This window comes from Bos indicus x Bos taurus, chromosome 15, assembly GCF_003369695.1.
Source record: "Bos indicus x Bos taurus breed Angus x Brahman F1 hybrid chromosome 15, Bos_hybrid_MaternalHap_v2.0, whole genome shotgun sequence".
Classification (NCBI taxonomy): Eukaryota; Metazoa; Chordata; class Mammalia; order Artiodactyla; family Bovidae; genus Bos; species Bos indicus x Bos taurus.
The window spans coordinates 31,688,508-31,714,246 of record NC_040090.1 but is presented as its reverse complement, the minus strand read 5'-3'; the positions used below and the strand labels follow the sequence as shown (position 1 = coordinate 31,714,246).

Here is a 25,739-nt window from a genome sequence, read left to right as displayed (position 1 = left end):
AGGGAGGGGGCATATGTATATTTATGGGTGATTCATGTTGTATGGCAGAAACCAACATAACATTGTAAAGCAATTATATTTCAATTTTAAAAAAGAGAAAATAAAATTCTGGGCAAATAAAAAAAGGTTAATACCATATTATAAATCAATGTGTACAAAATAAATTTGGTGGTCTTCTTCAAGTGAAAAAAAAAGGAATGAAGTAGATCTATGTAGTCTGATATGAGAAGTTCTTTAAGATATAGCGAAAATATATTGTTACATAAAGAAGCAACATGTAGAACAGTGTGCAAATGCTACATTTGTGTTTTTATATTCTTGTATATACCATGAGGTCACAAAGAATCAGACACGGCTGAGTGACTTTTACTTCCACTTTCACATATATAAATATTTCTGAAAGGATGGGTACACACTAAATTGTTAATGGTGTTAATTGTTAATGGTGATGCTTCTAGAGAAGGAGACTGGGAACACATCCATAAAATGATGTGTTCACGCCCATTTTTCTCTTCCAGGGAGCAGGGGAACACTGTGTTTCCTAACCTTCCTAGGAGATGTGATCTCACCAGTGAGGATGTGGGCAAAGAGTGTGTCACTTCAGGTCTAAGGCAATTAATTATCAGTGTGAATGTCCACCCCCTTCTCCCCCCACCACAACCTTTTTCCCATCTGAACAGTTGGGATCAAAGTACTTTGTGATGATGGAGATGCTGGTGGAAGCAGCTTGGATCTGAGTCACTGCTGAAGGAGAATAGTACACCAACATGGTCTACCCGGCACTGGAATATGAGGGAGACAAATGTTTGTTTTAAGCCACTGAGATCTGAAGGCTTATTCTGAAAGCTGGGGTCTTTGTCCCGGAATCTGGGCTCGACTAGGACTGCTCTGGCCAACAAAACACAGAGGAAGTAAGGCTGTGCTAGTGTCCAGTCTCGAACCTTAATAGACTAGCAGCATTCTTGCTGTCTGCTGGAATGTTTGTTTTGGGATGTATCCTTTCAGAGCCTAGCCACCGTGTTTGGAGAAACCTGAGCTGTGTGAGGGGCCACATGCAGGGCTTTCATTTTAGGTTTTCGGCTAGGATTCACCTTCCAGTCAATAGCCAGCATCTCCTGCTGGTTAAATAAGTGAGCCATTATCAGCAACCAGCCCCGCTGAGTCTTCATATGACCCCAGTGGTTGTGACTACAACTATGTAAGAGACTCAAAGCAAGAATCACCAGAGCTCAGCCAACACTCAGAATCGCGAGAGCTCTTAAGAAACAGTTGTATTAAGTAAAAAATAATCAAGAGACCTGGAGGAGGAAATGGCAACCCACTCCAGCATTCTTGCCTGGGAAATCCCATAGACAGAGGAGCCTGGCAGGCTGAACACACATACACACACCAAACCAAGAGACCACTGAACAGTCTGTCCTATGCTAGCCAATAGAAACATGTGAAGCAAAGAGACTCTCTCTTATACTATTTGAATTTTTGACTATGTACATGTTATTTTTCAATTAAAAATATTTACAATTTTGAATTCCAAACTTCTGTGCACTGGGTCATGAGAATTGTTTCTGCATGTTTTTAATGAGAGCAACAGGGGTAAATATTTACTGATCACCTAGTCAGTTGACGCCAGGCCCTGTTCTAGGTGCTTGAAGACAGAGCTGGGATCAAGGCTGAACTGGTCCTGGCTTTCCTGAAGCTTCCAGCCTGGTAGGAGAGATAGGTCATAAACAACAAAACAAACAACACAGAAACATGATCCTTTCTGAGAGTGATAAATGCTCTGAAAGGAACAACTGGATGATCCCCAGACACTGATTAGGATAGAAGCTATTTCATTCAGATTGGGTCTTCTGAAATCTGACTTGTAGGCAAGAGTCAGCCCATAAAAGTTTAGGAAGAAGAGCACCAGAAACAGGGGACAGCCAGGGCAAAGGTTCCACAGTGGGAGTTTGCCTGTGATTTATTTTTCTTTTTTTAGAAAAATTGATTTATTTTTGGCTCTACTGAGTTTTTGTTGCTGCGCAGGTTTTTCTCTACTTGCAGTGAGTGGGGACTACTCTAATTGCAGTGGCTTCTCTTGTTGCCAAGCACAAGCTCTAGGGCTTCAGTAGTTGCGGCTCCCAGGCTCTAGAGTACAGGCTGTAGTTATGGTGCACAGGCCGAGTTGCCCCTCAGTTTGTGGGATCTTCCCGGACCAGGGATAGAATCCCTGTCTTCTGCATTGGCAGGCAGATTCTTTACCACTGATCCACCGGGGAAGTCTTAGCAGTTATTTCAGTGTTGTGAATAAGGTTTCATCCAACAGTAGAAGAGGTAAAGTCAGAGATGTGGGCAGGAGCCAGACTAAGCAGGGCCTTGAAAGCAACAGAAAGGATTTAGGGATTTGAGTTGAATATGCAGGAAAAGCTTTAGGAGGGTTTTAAGTAGAGTAACAGGAACTGATTTAGGTTTTAATAATCACTGGCTGCTGGGAGATGCCTAATCCAGGAGCAAGTTTCAAACTGCACTCTAAAGTACATTAGGTCTCTAAATCATGATATAACCACTTTTTATATTTATTGGTCATCACATCATGGCTTTCTAACATAATCAAAGATATATTAAGCAGCATGTTAAATGTGAAGCATAAATAATTTGTCTATATATTATGAATATCATCTAAAAATTTAAGTGAACTTTATAGTACAACTTTTCATATTCTAAAGATAAAAATATTTTTAGTCAAAATCAGATACTTCTTTATCCTATACTATTCAAACATGACAAAATTATTTTAAATTTCCTAGATTCGGAAATCCTGACCACAATATGACTCTCCAACTGAGAGAAATAATACCTCTCTGCCTCACAGTAAGGCAGAGCCTTGACAATATGCCCTTCAATATACAATAGCCTCAGTTCCTTTGATGGCGTCCCCAGGCACCTGCAAGTCACTCACTTCTAAGAGGGAATTTAATTGTTGCCAATTGGCCCTGAGCCTCCATGGGTACCATTTCCTTCTCCTGGGCACACCTTCTAGTTAATGTTAACACCCACCACCCATTCCTTCAAGGGACAAGGCTAGGCTTGGGCTGCGGCCGAGTTTAGGGAAGGCTTAACTGAAGTGCAGGCTCAACAAAGCTTTCCTGGAAGAGGTGACTTATGAGTAGGAGTCAGGCCCACTAGAGGGAAAGGTGTTGCACACAACACGCATGGCATGTTCAAAGGAAATGAGGGTCAAAGACAATGGCACAGGAGGACTGAGCGCAATTCATTGTGGTTTCAAAGCACAGCAGCATTCACGCTCCTGCGGGGGTCTCCAGCAGTTACAGCTTTCCAAGACCTGCCACCCATTCCCATTTGCATTTCAACAGACCTGTCACCTCTACGACCTGCAGGGCTCCACTGAATCACTCCTTTCATACTTCACAGCAGCCTGTTTGCAGAGCTCTGGACTGGGGTCTCTCTGGAGACAGTTTTATCACAGTTCCTGCAAGCTGAGGACTCAAGTGAGTGTACCAGCAAGAAATGCCGCCGCTCTTCCAGAGCCGCCCACATGGAGTGATAGGTGCAGCCCCGAGTCAGGATACTGCTGGCCGGCTCAGCCATCCCCTCTCGTGCAGTCTCAGGAAAGCCTTTTTTTTTCCCTCTGGGCCAGGGGTTTGCTCGATGAAATCAGCTGCATTCCTTTACTCTCAAGGTCGTAAATTTTCTGCGATTAACTGGAGCCTAAAACCTTGCTTCGGACAAGGGCAGTTCTGCCTCCAGTCCTTTCAGGCCAGAATCTACTGGAAGTTTTTATATCCACAAAGCTCTGCGTTTGTTCTTCTCGCTCGCTGCCTGGTATCCGTTTCTCTCGGCGAATTCCTATTTCATTCCTCATGATCCAGATCAGTGCCATCACCTCCGCAAAGCAGGGCCTCGTCCCTCAGTCCCTTCCTCTTCCGTACTTTCGTATCTCGCTATTTCACACTGTCTGCCTTGTCTGTGTCGCCTCCCCTCACAGATCTTGAGCGCCTCGAGAGGAGGGTCCGGGTGTGAGGGGATCTCCAGGTCCCCAGTTTAGTGTACTGCCTGGTCCAGAGTGTCTGTTATTGTTGACTTCGGTCCGGGAGCGGTGGGGTTAAGGAAATAGGCCCCGCCCCCCCAGAAGCCCCGCCTGCGGAGCGCGCCAACAGGAGAGGGAAGCCGTCTCAGAGGCTCCGATCTCGGTCCTCGCTCACAGCTCCGACTGCCATAGGAGCCCCCAGAGAGGTGAGACTTTTTGTGGACTCCTGGTGGTCTAGACCCCGTCGGCGGTTCCCTGCCGGTTTCGTTCCGTTCTCCCCCCAGGACCGCACTTGGTACAATCCGGGGATTCCCCGCCGCGGCCCGCCCCCTGACGTCACGGAGTCCCCTCGGGGCCCCGCCCCTGCTCGGCCGCGCCTCCCTAGACTAGAACCGCGCGCGGTGCTGGCCGGAGAGGGCGGCCATGGAGGGGCCCGGCGTCCTCGGCGCCCCCGCCGCCCGCTGGAAGCGCCACATCGTGCGGCAGCTTCGACAGCGGGATCGAACGCAAAAGGCCCTATTCCTGGAGCTGGTGCCGGCCTGTGAGTGCACTGCGCCCGGGGACCGTCGAGGGGATGGGGCTCCGGCCCGGGGAGAGGGTTTGGCTGGCTCTTCCGGTTGTGACTCAAGTGCACCGATGCCTGGTCGCCTCCGAAGCCTGGGGCCTTCTGGCCCCTCTATCTGTTACGCCCCATCTCCGACTAGCCAGCGTTCCTACCTTTTCCGATCCAGGCTCTGCGGCGAACCCCCCTCTCCTGGACCGAGCTCCCTCCTGGTTCTCCCCCTCTTTCTCGCCCCTCAGGGCCTGGGATGGGCTGGGCTTCCTATGCACGGGTTCATAAGCGAGTGTTGGATTTTTAGGGTCTCTTAGCCTTCCCCTTCCTGGGAAGTCCCCAGGACCTATCAGCCCATTTGGTCCCTATAAGCATAGTGAAAGATCTCGGGACTGGCCAGAACAGCTACTTCTAAACTCTGAATCTCTAGAGAGGGAGCTCAGAGTCCGAGGTTTCGCCACAGACAGGTGATCCTCGTTCAGGTTTTTGGAGCATCTCGGTGCCCAACCAACCCCAGCCTGAGGGGGAAGTAGGGGCTCCAGGCTGCAGAGGGAGGTGGCTGAGCCTGGGGAAGTCAGATTCTGAGAACTGTTTCTGGGGAGCTGGTCAGGAAGGGGTGTGGCAGTTCAAGCCAGGATGAGCAAGTGTGCATCTGTGTGTGCACCTCTGGTTATCTGAGATTGTATGTCTGAGGTTCAAAGTCTAACCACAGTCCCTCCAGCTCCAACACTGGTCCTAATCTTGGCTGCTGCTTAACCATCTCCCCCAGCCTCACAACTGAACTTATTGCTCTTGTCCTGGGACACTTCTTTGCAACCTTCCAAGCTGTTGATCCTCTCTGGGGATGTGAGGCCAGCCCTCTACCTGTAGGCAGCCTCACTTCTCCACTGCTCTAATGGACAATGGAACCCTCCAATATGAGAGAGGAGTCACCCCCACCGACCCACTGGGAGCTGCAAATCTGTGGGAGTGGAGTGATCCTGGAGGGCTGAACTCAGAGACATTGCAGGTCCAGTCTTCTTTGTGGTCTTGGACAAATCTTAACCCTAAACCTCAGATTTCTCACTCATAAAGTGGGCAAAATGGCATCCTCTTTAGATTTGCTAGGGGGGCCAGAACAGTGCCCTGGGGCTTGGGGTGGGGTTTTGTGTGAGAACAAGGCCGGCAACTTAGGTGATCCAGCAACCTAGGTGATTGACCTAGGTGACCAGTAGGGAACAGGGAGAGGGAAAGGGGCTGAGGAGTCAGGCCTGGGCCTCACCTCTACCCCACCCTGAAACTGATGAGAAAAGAGGAAATGACCAGGGATGGGGTGGAGGGGCTGTATTCCAGGGTCTGTAACAGAAACTACCAAACTCAAGAACTTTCTGTTCTGGCCTGAGGGGAAGCTTACAACAACCCAGGGGAAGTCAGGACTGTTTTTTAGTACTGCTACAGAAAGTTAGAGCTCCTGGAAGGGAAGTATCTTGCCAAAGGCCACAGGCTAGTGGAGCTTAGTTTGTTTCATCACTCTAGGGCCAGGCCCTGTCTTGGGGGAGGTTGAATCAATCCCTGGCCCCTTCCTTCCCTTGAGACCCTCAGCAGGCGTTGGCCAGCTATCTCCTTTCCCCTAATGGGTGTCCTTCTCTGTCCCTGGGAGAGCAGGTCTTCTCCTGGGAGGGTCTGGGGGTTATGCTCTTAGGAGGCTGTGCAAGGGCTGGAGGTCCTGATGGAGCTACACTCATCCCCTGCAGGCAAGGCAGAGCCCAGCCTGCCAGTGGCTCCCCCTTCTGCATCACTGGACTCCTGCAGCCCTCCCAGCCAGAGAGGTAGCTTGTCTGCCTGGGGTCTGCTGGAAAGTGTCCATCTTTGCTCCAGGCTCACCCTTTTGCACCCCTAGATAACCGCCTCCTGGAGAAAGCTGAGCTGCTGGCCCGATTCTCAGAGGAGCTGCAGCCAGAGCCAGACGATGTCACTCCCTCTGTCCACCAGGGTCCCTGGTGAGTGTTTGTGTCTGTGGTCACAATGGGCTTCCTGTGCCCCGGCCCTGCCCCCACCACCTCTGCTGGGTTCATTCTCTCCCTGGCACCTCATTGGCCCTTGGCTGCTACCCAGGGGAGGGGGAGGCAGGCTCTTGAGCCTTCCCCCAGGCCAGCTGCTTAGAATGTCCTTCTCAGTTCATCTCTCTGCCTTTATCCCACCCCTCCCCCTCAGCCCCTCTGCACATCTGTCTTTCTGTTTGCCTGCTTCTCACCTGATGCCTACAGAAAGTACATGATGCCACCTATTTCAAAGAAGGAGTGAAAATGAGAACCAGGGATGGGCTGGGGCTCAGAGTTGGGAGATGCTTCTTGAGAGGGGTCCTGGCAGGGGAACTCTGGGGCAAGCCCAGAGCAGAGGAGTCATGGGCAGCTCCAGTTCCTGGAGATTTGATCTTTCATCTGCTGACTTTTGGGCTCCCACCTTCCTCAGGAGAAAATGCATAGCTCTGGCTTCAGACTTTTCACACGCATCCTCTGGATGAACGGTGGGAAAACGAACACCGCTCTGATTGGTTTGCAGGGAGAAGGAGTCACACCAAGGCCTATCACCAGCAGCTCTGAGGGTGAAGTGGCAAGAGGAGGTGGAGGGGCTCCGGCTGGTGTGTGGAGAGGTAGGCGGGGCAGGGGTCTGAGAGAGAATGGGGTGGGCCCAGGATCCAGAACTTTGAGGCTGGGAGATGTGGTCCAAGGGAGCCAGCAAGTGAGGGAGATTCCCCAAGTCCAATGCCTTGAGACCAGACAGGGCTCAGAGTGCTCTTGAGCTTGGCCCTGGCAGCCTAGGATGAAGTGGGCTCCAGCAGCAGCTGGAGGAAGTGAGGTGAGAGCTCGGGGAGGAGTGTGAGGTGTGCAGGAAACAGGCAGCCTCTGTTCCCCTTGGATGGTTCAGCCTGCTCTGCTCATCACTTGCCCTGCAAACCCTGGGGCCCAGCACCAGCTGACGCTCAATACACATTTGCAGACTGAAAATAAGGTGGTCCACCTCCATGGCGGGGTGTGCTACCTCTACCTGACACTGACCACCGCCCCCCCCCACCCCACCTCTCCTGCTGCCATGATGTCTCTTGGCTTTTGTTGCTTCTGAACTTCCTTTTTGGGAAGCTACTTTCCCTCATCTTTATCCCCCTCCCTGTAGATGTGGGTGTTCTTTAGAACTTGGGTGGGTTCACTGACTCCCGTGGACTTTCTGTGTTTGCTAACTCCCAGATCCATCTCTAGCTCAGGTTTCTCTTAGGAGCTCCAGACTCTTTCTCAGCTGCTTTTTGGACTTCATATCTAAAACCAGACTCATCGTCGCCCCTGTAATAATATGGTCAACACCACATTGATGATACTGGGTTAAGTGTTACTTCAGCTAATCCTCTACTTTATGGTTTCAGAGGAAGCAGAGGCTTTGAGAGGTAGAGCCAGGATCTGAACTCCCTCCTACACGAATCTGCTTTCTTTGATCTCCATTTATTCTGTCAACAAATATTTATTGACAAGTACTATATTCAAGGCACAGTCAGTGCAGCAGTAAACAAGACCTGGCCCCATGAACCTTCTAGTCCACTGGAGGAGGCTGAGGAGCCATTAAATACCTACCTAGATGTTGTTGTTCAGTCACTAAGCTGTGTCCAACTCTTTGCAACCCCATGGACTGCAGCACACTAGGCTTCCCTGTCCTTTGCTATCTCCCAGCTTTTGCTCAAACTCAAGTCCATTGAGTTATTGATACCATCCAACTATCTCATCTTCTGTCATCCTCTTCTCCTGCCCTCAGTCTTTCCCAGCATCAGGGACTTTTCCAATGAGTCAGCTCTTTGCATCAGGTGACCGAAGTATTGGAGTGTCAGCTTCAGCATCAGTCCTTCCAATGAATATTTAGGGTTTTTTTTTTTTTCCTTTGGATCAACTGGTTTGATCTCCTTTCAGTCCAAGGGACTCTCAAGAGTCTTCTCCAACACTACAATTCAAAAGCATCAATTCTTTGGTGCCCAGCCTTCTTTATGGTCCAAATTTTACATCCATACATGACTACTAGAAAAACCATAGCTTTGCCTATATGGACTTTCATTGGCAAAGTGATGTCTCTGCATTTTTTTTTTTACTTAAAAAAAGTATTTATTTTTAATTGATGGATAATTGCTTTACATTTTGTGTTAGTTTCTGCCATACATCAACAGATGTCTGCTTTTTAATACACTGTCTAGGTTTGTCATAGCTTTCCTTCCAGCAAGCAAGCATCTTTTAATTTCATGGCTGCAGTCACCATCTGCAGTGATTTTGGAGCCCAAGAAAATAAAATCTGTCATTGTTTCCATTGTTTCCCCATGAAGTGATGGGACCAGATGCCATGATCTTCATTTTTTGAATGTTGAGTTTTAAGCCAGCCTTTTCACTTTCCTCTTTCACCTTCATCAAGAAGCTCTTTAGTTCCTCTTCACTTTCTGCCTTTAGGGAGGTATCATCTGCATATCTCAAGTTGTTGATATTTCTCCTGGCAATTTACGATTCCATCTTGTGCTTCATCGAGCCTGGCATTTCACATGATGTACTCTGCATAAAAGTTAAGTAAGCAGGGTGACAATATACAGTCTTCACATACCTGTTTCCCAATTTGTAACCAGTCCATTATTCCATATCTGGTTCTAACTGTTGCTTCTTGACCCACATACAGGTTTTCTCAGGAGGCAGGTAAGGTGGTCTGGTATTCCCATCTCTTTAAGAATTTTCCACAGTTTGTTGTGATCCATGCAATCAAAGGCTTTAGGGTAGTCAATGAAGCAGAGATAGATGTCTTTATGGAATTTCCTTGCTTTCTCTATGATCCAGTGAATGTTGGCAATTTGATCTCTGGTTCCTCCGTCTTTTCTAAACTGAGCTTATAGATGTGGAAGTTCTTGGTTCACATACTGCTGAAGCCTAGCTTGAAGGATTGCCAGGTCACTTGCTCAACTAATGTCCAGCTGGGACTATGAACCCAGGGAGAGCCCCTCCCTCAGAGCCCCTACTGTAGTTGCAGCCACATTTGAGAGGTGATTCTCAAACATCTGAGCTCCTTTCTGGGCTGTGAGCACCCCAAGGATTGAGCTATCTTTGCTTTGTCCATTATATCTCTGGGGCCTGTCTCCACAGTCCATGCTGATGAATATTTATAGACTAGGTGATAAATGTGGAGAAGGCAATGGCACCCCACTCCAGTACTCTTGCCTGGAAAATCCCATGGACGGAGGAGCCTGGTAGGCTGCAGTCCATGGGGTCGCTAAGAGTTGGACACAACTGAACGACTTCACTTTCACTTTTCACTTTCATGCATTGGAGAAGGCAATGGCAACCCACTCCAGTATTCTTGCCTGGAGAATCCCAGGGACAGGGGAGCCTGGTGGGCTGCCGTCCATGGGGTCACACAGAGTCGGACACGACTAAAGCGACTTAGCAGCAGCAGCAGCAGGTGATAAATGAGGTAGATACTTTGGCCATCTGATGCAAAGAGCCAACTCACTGGGAAAGACCCTGATACTGGGAAAGATTGAGGGCAAGAGAAGAAGGGGGTGACAGAGGATGAGATGGTTGGATGGCATCACTGACTCAGTGGACATGAGTTTGAGCAAACTCAGGGAGATAATGAAGGACAGAGAAGCCTGGCGTGCTGCAGTTCATGTGGTCACAAAGAGTCGGACATGACTTAGTGACTGAACAACAATTGTTCAGTCAACAATTGGGACTTCCCTGGTGGTCCAGTGGCTAAAACTCCACTCTCCCAATGCAAGGGGCCTGGGTTTGATCCCTGGTCAGGGAATTAGATCCCACATGCCACAACAAAGACACACCTAAATAGTTTTTTTTTTTTTAAAAGGATACTTAAGAAAACGAGGTAGATCATTCCCCCCTCCATTGGTAGTTATCAGTCAGGAAACCCAGGGTCACCACTGCCCTTCCATCCATTGCAACCTTCCATCCATCCTGAGCTAGTCACCAGCTCATGGATCCTGCCTCCAAATCCATCAACTTCTACTTCCTGTACCCCATCTGACCTGGTCCAAGTTATTCTCATTACTCTCTGGATAACTCCTCTTTTGGCACCCTGTCCTTTCTCCATTCAGTACTCAGAGTGATATATTTTTTATAATAAACAATGATCTCTATTAAAAAAGACAAGTAATACACAAATACATGCTTGTTGTGAACATTTCAAGAGAACAGAAGTCCATAGAGTAAAAAAGTAAAAGCCCCTTTCGCCACTCTCCCCATTATCAGTTTGGTGCCTATTCTCCAAAGCTTAGCCTGGCTCCCCAGTTGGGTTCTCCAGCCTCAGGTTGCATTTCCTGCCCCTCTCTTGTCCTGAGCTCCTGGTCCCCTTGTCTGGGATACTTCCAGGCGCCCCTTGTCCTCAGCACTGCCTCCTCATGACATCCTCAGCCACAAACCAGTCAGTTCCCATTGGATATGCCAAGGGACAAGGAGAGACTTTTTCTTTAATTCTTAGTCCTGTTTCACATATCACAACAAACATGTGTTATCATTTTAACTTTTTACTGAAATAATTTTAGATCCACCGGAAGTTGCAAAGACAGCACAGAGAGGTCCTGTGCAGCCATTTACCCAGTACCTCCCAGTGGTCACATCTTATGCCTGACTGTAGCACACACAGTCAGGGAGTAGATGTTAGGATGACGTGTATACAGTTCTTTGTCATTTTGCCACCTGTGTAGATCTGTGTGCCCATCAAGATATAGCACAAGTTCATGACCACCCTGTTTTAGTCACAACTCAGCCCTCTCCTCAGACAATGCCTAACTCCTAACCACTAATCTGTTTTCCACCTCTATTATTTGGATTTTGAAAAGCATCAAAAAATACTGAATCCCAAAACATCAATGAAAGTATATGATAGGTGAGGAAACAGAAGCGAGGGTCAGATTGTTTAATGGTGGAAGGAATTATAAATGTTATAAACTGGGCCAGGGGCTTCCCTGGTGGTCCAGTGGCTAAGACTCCATGCCTCCTAATGCAGGGGGTGCAGGTTCGATTCTTGTTCAGGGAACTAGATCCTGTATGCCGCAACTGAGATCTCATGTGCTGCAGCTAAGACCTGGCACATCTAAATAAATATTAAAAAAGAAAAAACCTGGGCCAGTTATAGACCCTGAATGTGCAAGGCCCCTACCCCAGCCCACACACAGGGAGTCAGTGCAGGCAGACACCAGCCTTGCTCCTCAGTCCATCTAGCACCAGGCCCACGCGAGGAAGAGCTCAGGGACGGGTTAGTAGCAAGAGCCCCCAGCTTCAGTGCTTTCATGTTCCTCTTGCCACTGCGCTGGGCACTGCTTCTCTAAGCATCTGTCTCTCTGACTGACCCTTCAGCTCTGTGCTTTCCCCAGCTCTTGGCTCTTGGATGGATGGTTCAGTAAGGCGGGGGACAGATGAGATGACCCTCCCCGGACTCTGGGGCTGGGGGGCAGCTCCAGTATTCAGTCTGGGCCCTGTGCTCCCACAGTCCATTCCTGTTCTTAGCCTGCGTGCCTCTGCTCAGAGCATCTTGTTGCTCTCTGGGACTTATGCTTGGTAAGCCAAGGCTTGGAGAGGTGGGGAACAGAACACACATCCCTTGAATACTTGCAGCCCTTTACTTGGAGCATGTTAGGTGGCCTGGGTTCAGATATCAGTTCTGCCACTTAGCTGTATGACTTTGGGCAAGACACTTAACTAGAGAAGTGTCAATGTCCTCATCTGTAAACTGGGGAGAATGGCAGTAACTACCAGATTATAAAAGAGTTGGTACTGTAGAGTGCTCAGAACAAGACCCAGCACATGTTAAGTGCTACATAACCAGTCACCATTATTTGAAATACTATTCCTTATAGTAATTCAGTGTTACCCTACGAGGTAAGCACTACTATTCACGTTGGACAGGTTCAGAGCGGTTAAATCACTACCGCGGGTCACAGAGAAAGTGGTGATGCAAGGAGTGAAACTCAGGTGTTAGGCTACAGAGCCTAAGGCCCTTCCGTTGATCCCTGAAACAGCCGTGTATTCCTGTGCTTCATGCCTTAGCTGTCTGCTTCTCAGCTTTCTGCTGAGGTAGGGGGCGGGTGGGAAGAGAGGCACACCCCGTCCTACCAGTCTCTCCCGCTGGAGAGGGGCCGGAGGCTCTGCCCAGAGGCGCCCATGCCTACCTGTCCCGCGCCTCCGCCGCTGCAGATGGCCTACCAGGTGGTGGAGAAGAGCGCGACCCTGGGCACTTTGGAGTCGCAGCTGGAGGAGCGGCAGAGCAGGTGAGGCGCGGGCGGGGCGCACCTCGGGGAGGCTCCAGGCCATCACTGCCGGGGTGGGGGGCGCGGGGTCACCCCGCGGGTCTCCAGAAGGGCCCGACAGCGTAACGCCCCCTAGGCCTGTGGCTGGTCGCAGAGGCCGGGAGCTGCAGGACTTCGAGGGAGACGTGGCTTAGCCTCCGCGCTGGCCGCGTGGCCAGGAGCAAGTCTGTCTCAGCTCTCAGACCGGTTCCCCCAGGGTGGTGACGGAGATGATCCCGGTCCTCTAGGCTGGCAGCTCTGAGGGCCCGCGTGGAGCAGCTGGAGGAGGTTCGCGCGAAGAAGGCCGGACAGGTGCACGCGCGGCGCGCGCTGAATGAGGAGCAGCGCGCGGCTTACGAGGCGCTGCGCGCGCGCGTTGGGCACCAGGAGGCGGCTCTGCGCAGGCTCGAGGAGGAGGCGCGCGACCTGCTGGAGAGGCTGGTGCAGCGCAAGGCGCGCGCCGCCGCCGAGCGCAACCTACGCAATGAGCGCAGGGAAAGGTGAGAGCGCCCCGGGGGTCAGTCTGGGAGGCGAGCTGTCCTGGTAGGGAGGGGCCCGACCCCCCTGTCCCGACACGTGAACCACCCGACTCTGGAGGCTTTTCTATCCCAGGGCCAAGCAAGCGCGGGTGTCCCAGGAGCTGAAGAAGGCAGCCAAGCGGACAGTGAGCATAAGCGAGTAAGAACGGGGATGCGCCGGGGACCTGTCTGACGAGCCTCCGCTGGGGGCTCTGCAGTGCCCTTCCCACCCCCACCCCCCCGCCCCCAGCCCCGGGCCGCTGCTGTTCTACCCTGCCCCCACCTGCCTGCGGCCATCTGTGCACCCGACCACAAGTGTGCACAGTCACCGTGCCGAAGCCCCCAGGGAGACTGAGCCCAGGACACGTGCGGAAACAGGTGGTCATAGGAGCCAGCATCTGCGCCCACCACACATGCTCCCGCACTGACCCTCGTCTCTGGAGATGCCAGTCTTCACCGAGTAGGGCGCAGGGGCACGGAGCGGCTGGCCTGGTCCCTTAGTCGTCCTAAGATTCATTCTCTCTCCCAGGAGCCCAGACACACTAGGCGATGGGATCAGAGAGGAAGCAGAAACTCTGGTCGTGGCTGCTAAGCCAGGGTCCCTGGAGAGTGAGGCTGGTGAGAAATGGAAGCGGCCCTTCAGGTGAGGACTGTCCCAGCACTCTGAGCTGGCCCCCTCCAATCTTTCTAAGGTGAGGACTATCCCGAGCTCAGAGCTGGGCCCCTCCAGTCTTCCTAAAGGACCTTGGGCCAGCCTTTGGGTTGAGAGGGCTTTGCGGAGAGACTGGGGTACTCTTGGACCCCAGGGCAGCTGAAACTTCAGTACCTGGAGCCCCTTGGGGTCAGTGCCACGCCAGGGACTCCAACCTTTGTCCTCTCCTTTTTCCTCCTTCCTAAGACCAGAGCTCTGGGGTTGGGATGGCAGGTTGGTGAAAGACGGTGACAGGAGGGAGCTTGTGGGCAAGGCCCAAGGCTCAGCTGTCACAAGCATGCGTGTACACACATGGGGACATCAGAGCATGTATGTGTACAGACTTAGGTGAGCGTACCTGAATGCGTGTGAAGCATGTGTAGATGTGAACTCACATGGGTGGGACCTGATTGAGGCTTCAGTCCTTGGGTGCCCCTCCCTCCATCTCCCCCATCTATCTTGATTTGCCTGGCATTGAAACTGCCCCCCTCCTCTAGCCCTTTCTTGCAGGTGGCTGGTGTCCAGGCCTCAGGGTGGTGAAGGAACCCTGGGGAGGGGCATGAGATGCTGGTCCTCAAAGCCTTGGCAGCCCTGGTGGGCCGGGTCATCTCAGGACACATGCTTTCCTGGGTATTTCTGGGGTCTAGGTTTCCCCACACCCCTGTCCCCAGCCTTGTGCTATCTCAGGTTGAGGGCACCTCCATCCTACCCCACAGGTCCCAGCTCAGCCTCCCATGAATTTTGTTGGGGGGCACCTGGGTGGTGAGGCAGTTTTTACCTATCATGGTGAAACTGGGAGACTTCATTCCAAATCCCTGCCCTCCTCCACCTTCCTGGGACTGCCCTGGGTCACCGTGCTCTCCTGGCATTGGAGGAGTAAGTTCTTCTTCTGGCTCAAGAGTGTAGGGATGAGTGACTGCGGTCCACACACCCACCGGCCAGTCCCTTAAACATCTCTCTCAATTCTGCCCCAGGTCAGCCTCTGCCACCTCCCTGACGATGTCCCGCTGTGTGGATGTAGTGAAGGGGCTTCTGGAGTAAGTGTGTGTGCAGCGCCGTGTGTGTGAAGGTGTTGGGCGCCTTGGATGCCTGTGTCAGACTCCTGGAGCCCAGGCCTGGGCTGTGTATGAGTCCTGGTCTGTCCTTCCATACTCTTTCCAGCACTGTGTGTGTGTCTCTGCTGAGCCCGAGGCAGGAGCTGGGTGCATGGCCTCATTCCTAGCCCCTGCCTGGCTGTCTTCTGGGCTCTGTCCTTCATCCAGGGTCCTCACAGGGGACCAAGGGCTCCAAGGTGAGGTCAGACAGGAACTACCACTCATTTGGGAAACAGGCTCAGAAATGTCAGGGCTTCGTTCAGGGTCACAGTGTCAACCAAGCAGTGCTCCGAGGTTTCTCAGGGCCCACCAACCCCGTCCTGCCTCTGTACTTGTCTCAGTGCCGCTGGCCATGTTCTGCCGCCTTCTGTGTCTGCTTCCTGTTGCTGTTGCTTCAGGAGAGCTTGAAGGGCCTTCTCCTTCTCAGAAGGCCTTGCTGAATGCCCTCCTGACCCCCTCCCCCAGTTTCAAGAAGAGAAGAGGCCACTCAATCGGGGGAGCCCCTGAGCAGCGATACCAGAGCATCCCCGTGTATGTGACCACCCGACTTCCCACCCAAGCTCATGATGTGCTGGTAAGGAGGAGCTGGGCCAAGTGCATGGGGTACCATATGGGAGTGCCGGTCCCAGGAGCAGTCTCAGGAGGCTGGGGAAGCAAGGATAGGCCCTTCAGTGGGAGCAGTTTTCCTCCTACAGCTTGTGCTGGGAGCCCTTTGGCATTTTATAACGAGAGGGAGAGACAGGAGGCCAGGTAGGGGAGTACTGGGAACATGGGAGGAGGCGTGGGGCCAAGTTTGAAACTTGAGTTCAGAGAGAGACCTCATGTGTGCAAGGATGGTGACAGAGAGCTGGCTGTGAGTGTGCACAAAGAGGCGTGTGTGGCGAGGACCAGGAGCACTGACCTCCCTTTTTCCTCACAGGATGCCCACCTCTCCGAGGTCAGTGCTGTTCGTTTTGGCCCCAACAGCAGCCTCCTGGCTACCGGAGGGGCTGACCGCCTCATCCTCCTCTGGAATGTCGTGGGAGGTAAGGGTCGCTGCCCTCAGGCAAGCTCAGTCCTTTCTCTCCAGACCTCACTCTCAGCTTGCTCCTTGGGAAAGGTGTTGGGTCTCTTTGTGTTTCCTCACCCGGTCATCCTTGTGGGTAGTGGCCAGATGACCCCTTGGCAAGAGTTCTGGGCTCAGTGCTCCTAAGAAGGGCAGAGCCTCTCACCTCCTGGAGTCGAGGCCTGCACGGTGGGCAGGGCTCAGCTCAGATGGTCCCTGTTGGGGTGGTGAGGATACCATGTCAGGACATGCTACGGGGATAGACCCTTGAGCAGGTCTCTTGGGTCCACCAGGCCACCTAGCATCACTGAGCTCTCAGAACTCAGTTCTGAGACATGTGTTAGCTGTCTGCTCTGTGCTCTGAAGATGGGGGAGCACTGGGGAGCGAACGCTGGCTCCTAGAGGCTTCTTGGAGGAGGCAAGTCCCCAGCTGCCTGGCCTGGCTTGCTGTGTGACCTAGGGACAGTCCCTTCTCTCTAGTCCTCTCCGGACATCTGTGAGGTGACCTGCAGCCCCCTGCTGGCAGATCAGGAAGGTGCAGCCTCTAGCTAGAGTCCCCCGACCCCCAAGAACAGACCCAGCAATTCTGTCCTCTAACTTGGGAGAGATTCATCTTCCCACTCACAGTACAGGCTCCTCCGTTTCATGAGATTAGTGACTTCATTTTGCTTGTTCCTTCCCCTGGTCCCCCCAGGGCACCTGAAGGCCAACCAGACTCTTGAAGGAGCTGGCGGCAGCATCACCAGTGTGGACTTTGACCCCTCGGTGAGAGGACCTGGGTGGCATGGGATGCCCCTCCCCGAGTCTCCACACCGGGCAGGTGGGGCTCTGGGGGAACATCATGGGTATCCTAGAGCCATGTGTCCTGAGAGGGTGCCTGGATAAATCCTTCTCCTGGGCCTTGATTCTCCTTTGCCTGCCTGGGTGACCTGGGCCAGGGGAAGCGCTGAGGCGGCCCGACTCCAGCTTTCTGGCCAGGCCCAGGATCTCTTCTTTCCTGTCCCTTCTCCCCAGGGCTCCCAGCTACTGGCAGCTACTTACAATAAGGCCGCCCAGCTCTGGAAAGTTGGGGAGGCACAGTCCAAGGTGAGGTCTGACTGCGGAGGCAGCCTGGGGGTCAGGGGTCATGCCTCGGGTGGAGGGGTTGCTGACAGGGTCTTGGCCATGCCCTTGACACTTCCCTGGGATGCACAGGAGACACTATCTGGACACACAGACAAGGTGACGGCTGCCAAATTCAAGCTGACGAGGCACCAGGCAGTGACCGGGAGCCGGGACCGAACAGTGAAGGAGTGGGACCTCTGCCGAGCCTACTGTGAGGCCCAGCCCTCCCCTTCTCCCCTCACCAGGACCCTTGCAGGCCGGGCCATGGGGGGCTGCAACCTGATCTCTGGGAGGGGCTCCAAGACTTACAGGCATTTGGGATGAAACCTCCTAAGGCTCCTCTTGCGTCCTCCATTGGTGACGCTTTTCCTGGTTTCTTGGTTACCTCAGGCTTTGGGCTGGAAAACAGGGGCCTGGGTTCTAGTTCTGGGAGGACACTGTACCTCTGGGGCTTCTGGGCTTCAGCATCTCCACACGTCCAGTGGGCTGGCTCATAATCCTTCTCTGAGTCCAGGGTTCTCTCTACTCCTTGGTTTAGGTTCCAGGACCATCAATGTCCTTTCCTACTGTAACGACGTGGTGTGTGGGGACCATATCATCATTAGTGGTCACAATGACCAGAAGATCCGGTTCTGGGACAGCAGGTGATAGGTGCAGGCTGTGGGCAGGGGAGGTGGGACAGGGCTCCTGTGTTCTCTTCCTTTTTCTGCCATGGAGCAGCTGAGGGTACCTTGGGGAAGTGAGGCTCTGGTGGCCTCTGTGCTAGGCTTGGTCCCTTGAAGGCTTTGTGGCCTCTGGAGAATTGTGCCTCCTTATTGACCCTTGATCCAACCACCATACTCTGCTGGGTCTTGCCAACCGAGTCCCATGTTCAGTTCAGTTCAGTCGCTCAGTCGTGTCCAACTCTTCGCGACCCCATGAACTGCAGCATGCCAGGCCTCCCTGTCCATCACCAACTCCCAGAGTTCACCCAAACCCATGTCCATTGCATTGGTGATGGCATCCAATCATCTCATCCTCTGTCGTCCCCTTCTCCTCCTGCCCTCAATCTTTCCCAGCATCAGGGTCTTTTCAAATGAGTCAGCTCTTCACATGAGGTGGCCAAAGTATTGGAGTTTCAGCTTCAGCATCAGTCCTTCCAGTGAACACCCAGGACTGAACTCCTTTGGATGGACTGGTTGGATCTCCTTGGAGTCCAAGGGACTCTCCAGAGTCTTCTCCAACACCACAGTTCCCACGCAGTCACCACTTTTTAGTCAAAAAGAACCCAAGAGCCCAGCGTCAGGCTTGAATGGTTTATAAAAATAGCTAAGGCTAGAACCAGAGCTAGAGCCAGCCCTGCCTCAGGCTGCTTCTTCCTCATCTGTAGCGATTGCCTTTGAAACCCTTTGCTCTACCTTTCACATATTTAAAGACAGACTTTCATTGCTTTCCCCCCAGTACTTCTTTTAGTGGCTCAAGGGTTTCAGGGGCTCTGGCTTCAAGTAAGTTCCTGCTGGAAGGCGCTGGCTGTGGTGGGAGATTAGTTGTCAGCCTTGGGGCCTGAGGGCTGGCTCTGGACTTTTGTTGGTCTGTCAGGAGCAGCCTTGTCAAGGTGATTGCTCCTCACCCTCGTCTCCTTTCCTGCTCCTCAGGGGGCCCCGCTGCACCCAGGTCATCCCTGTGCAAGGCCGGGTCACCTCCCTGAGCCTCAGCCATGACCAGCTGCATCTGCTCAGCTGTTCCCGAGATGACACACTCAAGGTCATTGACCTGCGTGTCAGCAACATCCGCCAGGTGTTCAGGTACCTGCCTTGTGTCCACCGGCCCTGTGGCTTTGACTGGGGCAGCTGGGCCTGTGAAAGGCCTGTTGGTGGGGGCCCTCCGTGGAGGCCCCTCTGGACCAGGGCCTGCTGAGGTGCCGAAGCCCTTGACAGAGGGGAAGCTCGTTAAGTTTTGGGCTGAGGGCAGGAAGTGGCAGCCCCCTCCATCCTGACCTGTCTATTCTCAGGGCTGATGGTTTCAAGTGCGGTTCTGACTGGACCAAAGCCGTGTTCAGGTGTGTCCATGAGAGCACCCGTGCCTGAGTGTGTCCTGTCTGTCTGGGTGTCTGCATGTCCATGACCTTACCTCTGGTCTTTTCTCTCTTGCTCTGCTGTGGCTCCTGAAGCCCAGACAGAAGCTATGCCCTAGCAGGGTCCTGGGATGGAGCCCTTTACATCTGGAACGTGGACACTGGGAAACTAGAGAGTAGCCTTCGGGGACCCCACAGGTGAGCATGGCCACTGACCACCACCCCAGCCCCACGGCCAGTCCTGCTAAGCGGATCCCAGGTCCTGACATGCTTGGGCTCTGGAGCCCCCGGCCCGTGTCCCATGCCTTCCATCCCTGCCCCCAGAGCCCTTCACAGCTCAGTCTTGCCATGTGCGCCTGGGTCCACTCCCACCACAGCCCTTAGAGCCCACTTTACAGTGAGGCGATGGGCGCAGAGAGGCCCTCACACAGCCCAGGTCCAGTGAGGAGGGGCAGGGCCAGCTCCCGACGCTCCTGAATCCTGTCTCTCCCTCTCCTCAGCGCTGCTGTCAACGCCGTGGCCTGGTGCTACTCTGGGAACCACGTGGTGAGCGTGGACCAGGCCAGGAAGGTTGTGCTCTGGCACTAGCGCCACGACTTCCTTGCCTGAGCTGAGGCTCTAGTCCGAAGCCTGAAGCCGGAGAAGTTCCCCACTGCCCCAGACACTTCAGGGCTAGCAGCGGGGTGGGGGTGGCTCAGGGTGTTTAATGGGTAAGAAGGCCTGGCAGGACCTGGCCTGTTGGTTTAAAAACAAGGTGTGGGTTGGTGTGTGTGTGGGGGGAATCACAGTATTATTTTGTTTTTTTATCTATTTCTTCACTTTCCTGGCAAAAGTGGGGGGAAAAATGCATTTAAACTGGTATGTGCTTGCTTCTCTTCAGCATTTAGGGAATGGAGAAGCCTCTGGCTGGAGGCACATGGAGACCCAGGCTTGGTTCCAGTCCCTTCCATACAGAGCCGGGGCGGAGCGGTCTGATCAGGAGACAGCAGGAAGAAAGGCCCAGAGGCAGCAAAGGGCAGTGGTTTTGGAGCCGTGGACGTTTCTCCTGTGCTCCAAGATAGTCCTGGTTCTTGGGCCCTCTCTTCAGGTGCCCAGGGTAGACTGAGGCTGAGGAGGGACCATGTGAGTTCTGAGAGACGAGCAAGAGACAGCCTGGAGGGGGCCCTGTGGAAAGAAGCCTAAAAAACCAGAGTGACGTCAGGTACTCTGAACACCAGGCCTGCCTTTAGACAGGGCCATGTTCGTGTCCCAGAGGCAGACCCTGGAGTGGGTGGGGAATACCTTCCGCGTGTGTCAGGGAGGACAGCCATGGGCTGGGCCAGGGCCTTCACTTACTTTAACAGATTTAATCCACAGGACAAGCCTCTAGAGCAGACGTAGTAGGGTGGAACCTGGGCACCCCACTTTCTTCCCCAACCGAGGGCATGGAGGAGGGTCAGAAGGACAGCCACTGCTGGTCACCGGGTGTCGAAGGGGATGCCTATCTCTGAGTGATGGGGGCTGACCTCTGGGGGTCTGCCTAATTGAGAGTCAAAGGCTTTACTCTGCAACTCTTGGCCTCCTCTGTTTATTACCTTACAGAATCCTCCCTGGGGAGTCCTGCTGCCAGTCCCAGGGTTTTGGAAAACCATTTCCAGGATGGGCAGGAGAGAGCTAAGAGCCTGGACTCTGCAGCTAGACTGTCTGGGTTTGAATCTCCGCTCTATTATTTAGTAGCTGAATGATTTTGAGCAAGTTACCTTCATGTCTTTGTGCCTTAGTTTCCTCCTCTGTAAAAGGGGCTAACAGTAATATCTACCTCAAAGATTGTTGTAAGGACTCAGTGTATTAGTATTTGTAAAGTCCCTGGCACACCGCATACCCAAATCTACACTCTGCTGATCCCAGCTCAACCCTGGGCTCTGGTGACATACCCAGCTGCCTCCTAGGCATCATCTCTTCCCCTCACACCCCACATCTTCTTGGCCACAAAGTCCTGGGGCTGTTGTGTCTAACTCTCCATTCCTGCTGCCACTGCAGGCCACCTTCTCCTAGACCTGCTATCTCTCCAACCTAGACCCCTTTTTGCCACAGCCAGAGTGACTTTCTGAGGATGCATGTTGGTCACACATCCGGCCCTTTGAAGTTCTCCACTGCCTGCAGAGAAACTCCTTACCCGCAGGATGTGGCCCTGCTGGCCTCAGCTGCATCTTCACCTCCTTGCTGCTCTGCAGTGTGTCTCACACAGGGTTTTCTCTCTGCCCAGAATGTTCTTCCTGCCCAGCCTCTAATTCAAATTTGTCCTTTAGGATCCCCTCACTGAGAGCCTTTCCTCACCTGCCAGGCCGGCTAGGAGCCTCCTCCGTCTCTGTGCCTCCCTGCTTTGGGTCTGCCTCCCTCTGTCTCGGTCAGGGAGCTCTTGAAGGAGGCCAGGATGGGAGCAAAGCACTCTCCTGGGATCAGGCCTCAGAGGCACAGAGAAAGCCTCAGGAGATGTTTATTAAATGATTAAATTCTCTTACTCGAGGACTCAGCAAGTCTGATAGTCGAAGTCTCTAGCGGCCACCAGGAGTCAGCAGCTGCCTAGGTCTGCCGAAGCCATTCTCCCACCTCCTGGGGTGGAAAGACCAATGCTTCCAGCAGCCGCCATTACTGAGCTGTCAGGCCCTGTGCCTTCTATCCAGTATCTTACTTGTTCTCCCAACCACCTTGTGATGTAGCTATCTTACAGATGAGAAGATCAAGGCTCAGCGAGGGTAAGTGATAGATATGAGGTCACCAGAGCTGGCACAGCTGGACTGTGGTCTTTAAACTATTAAATATCAGAGAATCGGGCTCCCAGTTAAGCAGAGCTATAGGGCATTCCCTGCCATGCTCCAGCGGCGTGCCCATGGCCTCCACCACCAGGTGGGCGATTCTAGCTCCCTGGACTTCCCTGGTGGTCCAGTGGTTAGGAATCCACCAGCCAATGAAAGGGTCACAGGTTCGATCACTGCTCCACATGCTGCAGGGCAACTAAGCCCACGTGCCACATCTACTGAGCCTGTTCTCCAGAGCCTGCAAGCTGAAACTCCTGAAGCCTGCCTGCCTAGAGCCCGTGTTCCGCAACAAGAGAAATCACTGCAAGGAGACACCTGTCCACTGCAACTAGAGAGTAGCCCCCTCTCACTGCAACGAGAGCAAGCCTACATGTAGCAACGAAGATCCAGCACAGTCAAAAAAAAACAAAAACAAAACAAAATTACTGAAATCCCTCCCTGCATCTTCTCTTCTTCATTCTGGCTCTGGGAGCCTATGTCTGAGCCTGGAGGATTAGTATCCTTTGAACTGAGGGACATGCAGGGCTACAGGAGGGACATGAACTTGATCCTGGAAGGCTGTTACCAGTTCCACCATCTGGGGCAAGCACCTCCCGGGACTGCGGTGGAGACGGCTTAGAGGACACAGAAGCGGTCATCAGGAAATGCCCTGACTCAACTCCTGGCAGAGTGCCCTCCATTCCCCTCAAGCCTCCCTTTCTTCATGGGGCAGCACACGCTTGCCTCACCTCAGGGAGCACGTGCACACCTTAATTTACTTGGAAGGAATACTTCCTGAAGGAGCAAGTCTGGAGGGTCAGAAATGGGCCTAGGCATTCCAGGGGATGAGGCAAGTGTGAGGAGAAGGGTTGGTAATGCCATGCAGGGGAAGAGCTCGGAGGGGTGCCAGCTGGGCAGGCTGCACCTCTAGTCCTTGCGGTCCTGGGCAGGGCCAGAACCCTGTACAGAAGACTGCTCTGGGTTTCCGTTCTCCAGTCACTACTCAGGTGTTCAGTCGCTACTCAGCCTACTCTGAGGTTGCTGGCCTGAGTTTGTTCCCTAAAGTCCAAACTGTCACCTTTGGGACTTCCCTGGTGGTCCAGTCGTCTTTGCAAGGTAGGAGGCACAGGTTTGATCCTTGGTCAGGGAACTAAGATTCCACATGCTGCAGAGCAACTGAGCCCGTACGACGCAACTACTGAGCCCGTGTGCTCTGGAGTCAACCACACAAAGGAGTCTGAGCCACAGCAAAAGACCCCGCGTGATGCTACAGAGGTCCTGAGTGCCGCAACTGAGACCCGATGCAGCCAAATAAATAAATATAAAAAAAAAAAAAAACCCTTCAAAACTGTTGTCCTTGCTGTCCATACGGATTGAGGTCCAGAGAGGAACCAGCAGAACCAGGATAAGAATCCAGGCTCCTGATTCACTCTTCTCAAAACTGGAACCTGGTTCTGCAGAGGTGCTGACCCATCTTCTGGAGGCCAGGTTCTAGGTTCCACTCCCAGTTGTCTTCCTGAGACCGTGGGCAAATCACAGTGGGTGGATTTTCCCCACCTGCGAGACCCTTCCTGCTGCATGGCTCTGGGCCTCACCAGGGGGACCTGGCTCTTCCCCAGGTTGGTGTACAGACATGAGTACCGCCTCCTCTGCCAGCCTGAGGCTTGAGGGGGAGACACGACAGAGGTTCTTGTCCTGGGCTCTTACTGCCCCTGGTCATCTCCCTGTCCTGGGAGAGGCACCTTGGCTTCAAACTGCTGTTGCCAAGTCACCCCCACCAGACATAAGCCCTCTGGTGACAGGAATGGGAACTGAGCTATTTGTGTCTCCATGACCAGAACGTGGCCTGGGGCAGTAAGTTGCTGACTGGACAGTGATTGAGCAGAGGTGGTCTTGGACCTTAGTTCTGCTCTGGAGGAATCCTGGTGGCACGAGGTGTGGACCCATCTGTGATATGTGAAATGCCATGTCTGGTACACGCTGTTTTCTTTTTATAGATGCACATTTCACCAGTCAATAATATTTCAGCTTATCTCTGCATTATCTTACTCGATTCTCCTGGCTCTTATGAAACTCGTATTGTCTTCTCCTTCCCACTTTACAGATGATAAAAGCAAGGCCCAGAAGGGTGAAAGGATGAGTCTAAGGTTACAGCTAAGTGAGGAAGCCCAGGGACTTGAATACAGGTCTCTTAACCACTCCCCTGCTGTTCACAGGAGCAAGTGAGTGACAAGAAGCATGTGTATTTGTTTAGCACACAGTGTGGAAGAGGTGTTCCTTTCTGTTGTTTCAGGATAACATTCCAGTAAACTATTTCCAGACCAGGGCTCTCTGAAACAGACGAGACAGAAGTACTGTATTTATGTTTTCAGCCAGTGGGACCAGGGGAAAGTGGTTCAGGAATCAAACGCCCTCTGGAATTAATTCTTGACAGATCAAGCGGTAGGTAACAGCGTCTAAGAGGAAACTTACACTGGTTGTGTTAAGTTGTAGGATTTGGGGACAAATTACAACTCTCTCCTTATAAACCAAAATTTCTGTAACTTAGTTGTATTTTTGTCGTGAAAAACAGCTTCATAATGAGCAATTAAATGCAAAGATTCAGCCAGATTGTGTCATAAAGCCACTCAGAGGCCAAAGAAATAACTTGCCTCACTATAGAAAGCTTTGGCTGGGTTCCCTGGGCAGTGAGTGAAGGGTGCAGCACAGTGAGATTACAACCCAGAGGAAGGAGTTTGTTTTGTCCTGGTGGAGAGTCCAGTGGCTTGAATCTTCAACTTCTGGCCATCCCAAGAGGTCTGTTTTAGTAGAGTCTTCTCAAATACTGTGACTTTTTTGTGTGATGTTCTCATTGTGCATCTAGAAACTGAACTTATGTGGAACATAAAGGTTGGATGAGTCCTTGGAAATCATCTCATTCTGCTTCTTTTAAAGCTGGGGGGTGTGGCAGCCCAGTGGAAAGGGTATCCATCAAGCGGTGGCAGGGCTGAGGCTGCAGGATATCCTCCCACTCGCTTCTGCCTGCCTGTGGCTGTGGGCTGGGGTGGGCGGGGCGGGTTATAGAGGAAAGGGATTCAGGTGCTGTGCTGTGACTCTGGTTTGGCTGCCTCACGTTTAGTTCCTATGATGAAGGAGGCCCCGCTATAACTATGATACAGGGGTGGGGCAATCAACTTAATTCTGTCCCCTGGTCATAGACAAGGCCTCTGGTACCAACGGTAGTCTTAAATGTGAGCACCTTTCATTAGCAGGGGAAGACAGAAGATGGAGATGATATTAATGTGTACTGATAGCCCTTAACATATTTATGGTAAGGCACTTTCACACCCACTCCTTCCTTTGGGCCTTATGACAGCTCTGGAAGGACAGCAAGGCACAGCTCTGTAGGGGAGGTGCTGAAGGTGGGGCAGTGATGCTGAGGAAGACCACGCTGTGCTGCACACTTCACATGTCCTTCTTGAAGCCACGGCATTACTAGGTTTCTGATGGGGACACTGAAGCTGGTTCCCACAGCTTCAGTGGGACCCAGGATTTAACTCAGACCTTCTGAGTCTGAAGTCCACGTTGTCTTCTATGCTGTTGGT

General features: G+C 52.5%; 1 protein-coding gene and 1 long non-coding RNA gene across 4 annotated transcripts; one reads left to right on the top strand and one right to left on the bottom strand.

Annotated features, from left to right (window-relative positions):
* Window positions 1–281: 281 nt before the first annotated feature.
* On the bottom strand, window positions 282–4,130 carry LOC113905533. The gene is made up of 2 exons (XR_003514682.1): window positions 3,356–4,130; window positions 282–2,354 (listed from the first exon to the last, which is right to left on the bottom strand). It is a non-coding gene; the product is annotated as an uncharacterized LOC113905533 (long non-coding RNA).
* A 271-nt stretch (window positions 4,131–4,401) lies between these two features.
* ATG16L2 (autophagy related 16 like 2) lies at window positions 4,402–25,064 on the top strand. Of its 3 annotated transcripts, XR_003514681.1 has the most exons (19): window positions 4,402–4,568; window positions 6,460–6,559; window positions 7,122–7,212; window positions 12,782–12,855; window positions 13,122–13,373; window positions 13,486–13,551; window positions 13,921–14,034; window positions 15,057–15,119; window positions 15,642–15,750; window positions 16,096–16,201; window positions 16,916–16,986; window positions 17,236–17,307; window positions 17,416–17,536; window positions 17,864–17,969; window positions 18,960–19,109; window positions 19,316–19,363; window positions 19,475–19,576; window positions 19,879–20,579; window positions 20,960–25,064. XR_003514681.1 is itself a non-coding variant. In XM_027562980.1 (18 exons), exons 1-18 carry the CDS (start codon window positions 4,451–4,453, stop codon window positions 19,964–19,966), a joined length of 1,851 nt encoding a protein of 616 aa, XP_027418781.1. In that variant the 5' UTR covers window positions 4,402–4,450; the 3' UTR covers window positions 19,967–25,064. The 3 variants fall into 3 exon arrangements, 2 of the variants coding, with proteins under 2 accessions (XP_027418781.1, XP_027418782.1); XM_027562980.1 differs by having other exon boundaries at window positions 19,879–25,064; XM_027562981.1 differs by lacking the exon at window positions 15,057–15,119 and having other exon boundaries at window positions 19,879–25,064.
* Window positions 25,065–25,739: the final 675 nt, after the last annotated feature.